General features: G+C 42.9%; 2 protein-coding genes across 2 annotated transcripts in view; both read right to left on the bottom strand.

Moving 5' to 3' along the window:
- Window positions 1-886: 886 nt before the first annotated feature.
- On the bottom strand, window positions 887-4242 carry LOC129178077 (gastrula zinc finger protein XlCGF8.2DB-like). The gene is made up of 2 exons (XM_054769830.1): window positions 3875-4242; window positions 887-2440 (listed from the first exon to the last, which is right to left on the bottom strand). Exons 1-2 carry the CDS (start codon window positions 3891-3893, stop codon window positions 1299-1301), a joined length of 1161 nt encoding a protein of 386 aa, XP_054625805.1. The 5' UTR covers window positions 3894-4242; the 3' UTR covers window positions 887-1298.
- Window positions 4243-4728: 486 nt separating this feature from the next.
- Window positions 4729-8550, bottom strand: part of LOC129178473 (uncharacterized) — a 38097-nt gene continuing 34275 nt past the window's right edge. Inside the window, exons 12-13 of the mRNA XM_054770746.1 lie at window positions 8159-8420; window positions 4729-7132 (exon numbers count right to left, since the gene is read on the bottom strand). Coding sequence (XP_054626721.1) covers window positions 6075-7132; window positions 8159-8420 — 1320 coding nt within the window. The 3' untranslated portion in view covers window positions 4729-6074. The remainder of the gene's footprint in view (window positions 7133-8158; window positions 8421-8550) is intronic.

Here is an 8550-nt window from a genome sequence, read left to right as displayed (position 1 = left end):
CCTAATCCGTTCCAAGATCTTCCCAAACTCACCCCTTTAACACTTCCAAAAGTCCACCAAATATGGTGGGAAAATATAAGAAAACGTTAGCATAAACATAGTAAAATAACATTCCAATATAAAATAAGGTAATAAATAAGATTACTGTAAATGAATAAAACAAAAACAATCCTACCGTTTACGAGATGTCTTGATCAGGAGCGCAAGTGGAGGCAGGAAGGAGGAGGAGGACTAGCCTTAAAGAGTCTAAGAGTCAGCTGGTCTCACAGACAAACGCACACGCACTACACGATGATGCTGTGTGCCAAATTTTAATTTGTAACTTAACTTAATTGTTTAAGTTAGTTTAAGGGCGACAATGAAGATGAAGGAGGTTGAAGGGAGAAGCCTGTCTCTCACACAATCTTGCTGTAAAAGTCAGCCAATGAGATGAGAGCGTAGGCGCTGCCCTGATAATCAACCAATGAGACGAGAGCTGAAGCAGTGCCCCGAAAATCAGCCAATGAGAGCGTGAAGCGTCAGAAGCGTCACCAAGTGTTCGTCTGAACTTGCACTGACTTGAGGCATAAATAAAGTTGATTGAAAAAAAAAAACAAATTGAGGCACCAGCTTGAGGCTTTACGTTGTATGGAATTTCTTCCGTAATATGAAGCAAAAACTTTACATAAATTCTCTACGTTCAGTGGAATTTACGTAAAAGGAGGTTTATGTTATGCGAGGTACTACTGTATTTTGTTGACTTTTACAATATGCAGAAGCCCAATAAAAAAACAAGCTGCAGGCCAACAATGCCACCTGGGCCACACTCTGGACACCCCCAGCATAGACAGCTATGCTTTATGAAGCCCGTGTGGGAAAACAAGTACCACGGCCGTGAGCAGGGTCAAGCCAAGTTAAAGTAGGGACCAGAAAGCAATGTGTATAGCAATACTTGTTTAATAGTAAGTGTATGATGACAGCACCAACGAAGAAGATGAATGTGAAGATGTAATGGCGCTGCTGCTTGCCACACCTCCGGAATCAGGGAGCACCAACCCCAAGGGGAGAGAGAGGTCAGTCACATATTGCAGCACACGGATACAACCAATAGCTGTATGGATAACGATAACTGTCCTGTTTTTATAAGCCAAACTAGATGTGCTAATTGTTACTACCAATGTTGTATGCATCTCTGCAAGTAGGGGTACCTACCGTGGAGGAGAGGCACATGATCAAAAGTACAAATGATTTTTCATTATTTGAAAAGGGAAGAAACACACAAACATTTTGTTTTTTTTTTTTTTTTTACTCCTGCAGCTTCATTTACTGCTGCTCTTCTCACCGGCACACTCATGTCGATTAAGCTGATACTTGTAGGAGAACTTTTTCGTACACACGTTGCAACTGAATGGTTTCTCTCCAGTGTGTGTTCTTTGGTGTTTCATTAAATTGCCTTTTTGAGAGAATTTCTGTCCGCAAACCGAGCAGGGAAACGGTTTATCCACGGTGTGTGTTCTCATGTGTGTCATCAGACTGCCTTTCTGGGTGAATCGTTTACCACAAATGGAGCAAGGGAAAGGTTTCTCGCCGCTGTGCGTCCTCATGTGTCTCATCAAATGTCCCTTTTGTGAGAATGTTTGCGCACAAACTGAGCAGGGAAAAGGTTTCTCACCAGTGTGTGTTCTCATGTGCCTCAACAATGTCGACCGCATGCTAAAACTCGTCGCACAGGCTGAGCAGGAAAAGGTTTTCTCGTTTTTTGCCCCGGCGTGAGTCCTCGTGTGTGCCATCAGATTGCCTTTGCGAGAGAATCTTTTACCGCAAACTGGGCAGGAAAACGGTTTCTCTCCTGTGTGTGTGCTTGCGTGTTTCATCAAATTTCCCTTTATTGAGAACTTTTTACCGCACACCAAGCAGGAATACGGTTTCTCTCCAGTGTGCGTTCTCATGTGTAATTTCAAATTGCTATTTCTCGGGAAGCCTTTATCACAAAATGGGCAGCTGAATGTTTTGTCTCCTGTGTGACGCGTCATGGGCACTTCCAATCCAAGGTTGTCACCAAAGGTTTTGTCACACTGAGAGCCTTTCAAGTGTGTGTTGTCAGCGTGACGCGTCACAGCAGCACTTGAGTCTTCATCATCAGTGGCAGCAGAGTGTGACGTCGTGTCGTCACTGTCTGACAGCGGCGCCAAGAGGCTGTCTGCATGCGATCTTCTCGTCTCCACACTTTGACGGTCGTCAATTTGTGACCACTCAGCTTCGTCGTCATCATCTTCGCTCTTCACAATCACACGAATCAATGGAAACTTTCTGATGTCAGCCTCCTCCTGAGTGATGTTGTGCTCCTCCTCCTCTTCTTTAATGTGGGGGGGCTGTAGTTCCTCCTCCTCTTCTTTTTCTTCTTCTTTAACCTGGGGGGGCTGTATCTCATGCTGCTCAGGTGGAAGATCTCCACTGACATCTGTGGGACACGAGAGGATAATTGTTGACTCAAGAAAAAGCAGCATACTCGTGGGGGCAAACACCGTGTGCCACCAGCAGGTCTACGAAGGTGGTCCACAACCTGTGTTTGGGACAATCTCAGCAGAACAGTGTATCTCTCAATCGTCCTCGAGCAGCCGCGCAAGTTGTTGATAAGTACAACGAGGGTGCAGCTTACAAGAATCAAGAAATCAAAGGACAAAAGTATACAATGAAACATTTCGATAGATAAATTACAAAAAATATGTTGGAAAAACTGCTAGGATGGATTATTGTCACTCTTGATTGACGAGAACCAGGAGAAGAGATTGTATTTCTTTGTCAGGGCTGCACTACACTGGCTCACATTAACACGTAGATTTGAATTCAAATCCATCTCATCACATAGAAAGCACTTCATGAGCAGTTACCCCTGTAAGCTGAAAGAAACAAAAGCTACACCAATGAGCGTCTGACAAAACAACGCTGACGTCGCCAAGAAGGCAAGCGACTTAACATCTGAACAAAACGTACAGTAAATAACAAAACGTAGGCAAGTGAAACACTGTGTCAACGTGTAAAAGTTATGGTGTGTATTGGGCCTGTCCCCATGACAAATTTTGCTTGTCGATAATTGTGCTACAAATTATCGTTGATATTCCAAATTATCTGCAACATTTTTTTAGACTATTTTTTAAATTAATAATAATAATTAATTATTGTCATGAGAGGTGTAGTTCACATTTGAACCACTAGATGGTACCCAAGTACAGTGTACGGTGTACCTGGGAGAGACATTAGCTTGACACAGATGTTGCCTTTATGTATATTTTTCCAATGTAACCAGCAACACTGGAGGCACGCACCATTTTGCACTGTTTAGTTTATATTTGCCGACCAAACGCCTCAGTAAGCGGTGACTGTCGAGACGAATGCTCTGCTGCCCGAGGTACCTCCATCGGTAGGTGTCCATGTGGTGTTCATGTGCTCGCCACGTTCATTCTGGTTAAAAACTAAATATTCCCACACTCGGGATGTGGCAATCGCCTTAAAAACTATCGCTCTTGTGCCGTCATTCATGTTAGCGGACGCGGGCTCGCCAAGCTAACTGCTAAACCCTCTGCATCAACTCACTCGAAGCCCCGCCTCCACAAAGACGCTGAATGAGATGAGGGTTCACTCTCTTTGTTCATTCCGCTATAGAAGGCCTAGTGTGAATTACTTATCAGTACCAGATGCCTAGAATTGGTATGATCAAACAACTTTAATGACAAGCAGTGACCCAAATTGAGGATTTTTTTTCTCCGTGAATTCCTTTTTGAGCGTGTAGTCACATGACAGCTTCATGCCTTGACGGCTTCATGCTCTTCCTTTGCCAATACCTCGCCGCAAAGTGAAAGCTTATTAAGCATGTGAGAGTAGTAAGTAAACAAACCTGCTTTGTGTGACTCCATTTGAAGTTTGAAAACTGCGTCCAACAATTGGCGTTGCCGCCGGTTCTCCCCTCTTGTTCGACAAAATTCCTCCTCCTGCTATCGTCCTTTCTGACGCTCCAAATATTTCCTCCACGGCAGCAGTTGGTCGCTCATTCCCTAACGCTCGTAGACTTGATAACACTTAGCATGTGTTGCTAACTTCCGCGTCTCTTTGTTAACGGCTAACAAGCGACACTAGCGAGAGAGAAGCTTCAGAGTGCACCGAGGATAGATTGTGATAAAGCCCTTTGTTTAGTCTGTGTTATTCGTCAAGGTGTGCTTAATAAATAGAAAGCAAACCGCAAGCCGGGGACAAGCACGCTGTGTCGCCTTTTCAAGCGGAAGTGTTTCAATCAGCGGATGTGTTAAGGAAACACCACTTGGACAAACTACATCGGCTCTTGTAGGTTAAAACATGACCCAAAAGTAAAACTGAGATGGCTGCCACGGCTGTTTCTCAGTTCGCGCACTTACGTCCTTACACTTCAATGTGTATTCTGTGTACAGCGCGCACTTACTTCCTTAGAGAGCGAATTTTGACATGGTAGTCCTGTCCCAAATCCATTACTGTGGTTTCGCACGTACCAGAAATGACGGTGCAATAGTTACCTGCTTCCTCTCCCTCGTCTCTCCTGTTTGTTGTACTGCAGTATTTCATGAAACAGAAATAAACATGCACAGCCAATCAGGCATCATAATCAAATTGATTTATTCTCGCCTTTTTAATTGTCAATTGCAACCACTCGAGGAAGTCCCGCCTACTACGATTGGGCGTTAAAATTACTGGATTCGGGAAAACAAAGCAGTACAGTACAGTACACATATTTTAAAAACATCATCTTATATGAATACTGTAATAGTCTTTAAGAACGGTAGTACTGTGATCATACAAAAATAACTTCAATAAATGTTAGACTATCATTCCTATCCAGACAGATTAAGCAACGAGAAACATGGAATAGTTAGGGTCGACCGATGTACACACAGCATTTGGGGAGTCTTGTGTTGCGTGAAACATCCGGATACTGGCGGCGCACGAGCCGTAGTTAACGTTGGAACGCACTTATGCACTCAGAATGCTAAGTGTGTAAGTGTGTAATTGAAACACAGCCTCGTTGTGCAGATCAACACGTCACTGTCGTATTTACTAACAACAGAGAATAATACTTGTATTTCATGTAGGCTCAAATCATCTTTACATTCCCACGAGGCAACAAATGATTGTTTCCCCAAAGCTTTTTATTAAAAAAACAACAACCCAGAAACACATTTGCTTGTGCTAAGGTAATGGTGGTGTGAAAAATCAGGTAATATATCAGGTAGAGGCCATTTTGCAGTAGTAATGATGCCAAAAAGTCACATCAACTTAAGACAATCCACAATAACAATTGGTACTTCTTAATGTAAGTAATAGTAAGATTTCTACTAAGAACTAATAGCCAAGAGTTCCAAGGCAATAGACAAGTTCTGGATCATGTGAGCAGACCATGTTACACAGCGATGAAGAGTTATTCCTGAATGAAAGCAACAACATCTCCTCCATCCTCATCGTTCATCGGTGGCTTGACTACATCGTACGACCAGTACATACAGTGGGGAGAAAAAGTGTGTGCCCCCTTCCTGGTTTCTTTTTTTTGTTGCATGTTTGTCACACTTAAAATGTTTCATATAATCAAAGGGGGGCCCAACCAGTTATTAGCTTTAGGGGGCAATCACTTTTCCACACAGGGTCATGTAGCTTTGGATGTTTTCTCCCTTAATGATATATAGTTTCATTTAAAAAGTGCATAAAGTGTTGAGTTGTGTTGTCATTGGCTCATATTTACATTAGTTTGATGATCTGAAACATTTAAGTGACAAACATGCGAAAAAATAAGAAATCAGGAAGGGGGCAAACACTTTTTCGCCCACTAGCCTAACTTTAGAATAAATACAAGTGTAACTCAAGACAGTCTCTACTCTGGTGATTGTTTTATTTCTGTGTGAAACTAGCAGCATCTTACTAATCACTTGACAATTAAATCAGAATTGTCCATTCCATAAACACTGTAATGTATATCGTGAAGTCGGTGTGCTCGTGAGCGACTTCACAATTAAACGTGGAGGTGCACTGCATGCGCACGCTCTGACCGACGGCACGTTCGCCACCCTCGATGTTTCTCACTTTATTTCAAGCCCTGCAGCGGCACTTGCTGCTGCTTTCCCACCAGCACACTTGTGATGGTGAACCTGGAACTTACGAGTGAATCTTTTGCTACACCGTTTGCAACTGAACAATTTCTCACCAGTGTGCGTTTTGGTGTGTTGGCCCAATGACGAACCGTCACAAAAGGTTTTGTCGCAGAGTGAGCAGGAAAAGGGTTTCTCCCCGGTGTGTCTCCTCATGTGAATTGTTAAATGAATTTTTTGAGCTACTCTCAGACCACAAACTGAGCAGGCGAAGGGTTTCTCTCCAGTGTGCGTTCTCGTGTGTGTTATCATATTTGCTCTAATGGAGAACTGTTGGCCACACACCGAGCAGGTAAAAGGTTTCTCGCCAGTGTGCGTTTTATGGTGTTGCTTCAACGCTGATCGATCACAAAAACTCTTGTTGCACGATGAGCAGGAAAACGGTTTCTCTCCAGTGTGCGTTCTTGTGTGCTTGAGCAAGTTTCCATTTTGAGAGAATTTCTTACCGCAGAACGAGCAGCTGAATGGTTTCTCGCCTGTGTGACATCGCAGATGCGTTTTCAAAGTGGACTTGTTGACAAAGGTTTTGTCACATTGAGAACATTTCACCTGTTTGCCGTCACTGTGACGTTTTGTGTGCTTTTTCAGATGACTTTTGCTGTCAAAGGTTTTGTCGCATTGAGAGCATTTAAAGTGTGTGCTGTCAGTGTGACACGTCATATCATCTTTGGAGCCTTCGTGGTCAGTGTCAGGAGAGCGTGACGTCGTGTTGTCGCTATCTGACAGCGGAGCCAAGAGGCTGTCTGCTGCTGCTGGTCTTCTCGTCTCCTCACTCGGACTGCCATCGACTTGTGACCGCTCAGCTTCATCATTATCACCTTCACTCTTCACAATCACACAAGTCAGTGGAAACCTTCTGATGTCAGCATCTTCCTGAGTCCACACTTGCTCCTCCTCTTCGTCTTTAATGTGGGGGGGCTGTGGCTCCTCCTGCCCCGCCTTGGAGCTCCACTCCTGATGCTTAGGCAGAAGATCTTCACTGACGTCTTCTGCAGGACAGAAGAACACAAACACAGATTGGTGTGAAGGTCCAACACAGCCTTCCTTGACTATTTTTCTCTGTCCCCTTTTTCCCCTCCACAGGGGTCAGTGTTGCCCCAAACACTGCATGAAAAGAACATTGACAGCAGCAGTCAGCCGTGGTGCAAAGACTTTAGAATGAACTTGAAATAATGGTTAAAATGTAAATGAACATGTGACAATGACGACGTGAAAAATGCACGCAACTACCAGGAGGGGGCGATGTGGGATCATTCGTATATTATTATGGTTATACGACACATTACATTTGAAGTCATTTAGTGATAACATTTCCAATATACTGTCAAAAATAAGCCTGGGACATTTTTCAAAATCAAAAGGATGCGAGGTGCCTCTTTATTTTTAATTTGGTACATTATATTAGATTATATGAATATAATAATGTTACATATCATAAGAATTATATTTATTTTAATTTTTATATATTTTTTAATTTAGTAAAAAGGCAAAACAAATATATATATAAGGACAAAGCTTAGTGTTCTTATCAGTATCAACATTTAGCAAATGGCCCGTATGCTTAAGTTTGATACCCATCCCATAAAGGAGTAACGGAATGAGTGTTTTGAGCGGAAATAAATATGAATAAAACAAAATGGATCATTAAAATAAATTAGGCATTAACTAATTGTGAAAAATAATCACTGTATACATCATCTATTTTGAATTCATGATGCTTGCAGCACACAAACACGCGATGGACTCTGTCAAAGACGTACAAGGATGGTGGGCGGGATCAATAATCTGATTGGTTGAAGTGTTAATGCGTGTCACGCCCACAACACGTCAGTCTGTTATTGTTAAGCGGCTGTCACCTAATAGCAACACTGTATGTGGCAAGTATGACGGGAGGTTTTTACTAATTAGCTGCTGTTTGTTTAAAAATGAAAAGAAACCTGAAAAGAGGCCTATTTCTAAATAGTGTGAGCGAGTATGTCGTTATCAAACGTGTGAGAGTAAGAAGTGGAACAAACCTTCTCGGTGTAACACAACTTGAGGCTTGAAAACAGCGTCCAGTAGTTGACGTTGTCGCTCGTTGTCGTCTTTTGTTTGCGACAGTTCCTGCTCGTACTCCGCTATCGTCCTTTCCAACACTACAAATATTTCTTCAACGACAGCAGTTAGTCGCTCGTTCACCAACGCTCGCAACATTTGAACCTTGCACATTTTCTCACCACAACGCGCAGCCCGCGTTGCTAACCGCGGCGTCTCTTTGTTAGCAGCGAACACGCTAAGCTAGCTTGAGAAGCCGCAAGATGCACAGAGACTGCAAAAAAAACCCAGTCTCTTTGAAACACCATAAACGTGTACATGAAGAATAAATAGCGGACAGGGCGGGAAACAAAAAGAAAAAAACTATAATTAA

The sequence above is a fragment of the Dunckerocampus dactyliophorus genome, chromosome 3, assembly GCF_027744805.1.
Source record: "Dunckerocampus dactyliophorus isolate RoL2022-P2 chromosome 3, RoL_Ddac_1.1, whole genome shotgun sequence".
Taxonomy (NCBI): domain Eukaryota; kingdom Metazoa; phylum Chordata; class Actinopteri; order Syngnathiformes; family Syngnathidae; genus Dunckerocampus; species Dunckerocampus dactyliophorus.
This window is presented reverse-complemented; position numbering and strand designations above follow the sequence as displayed.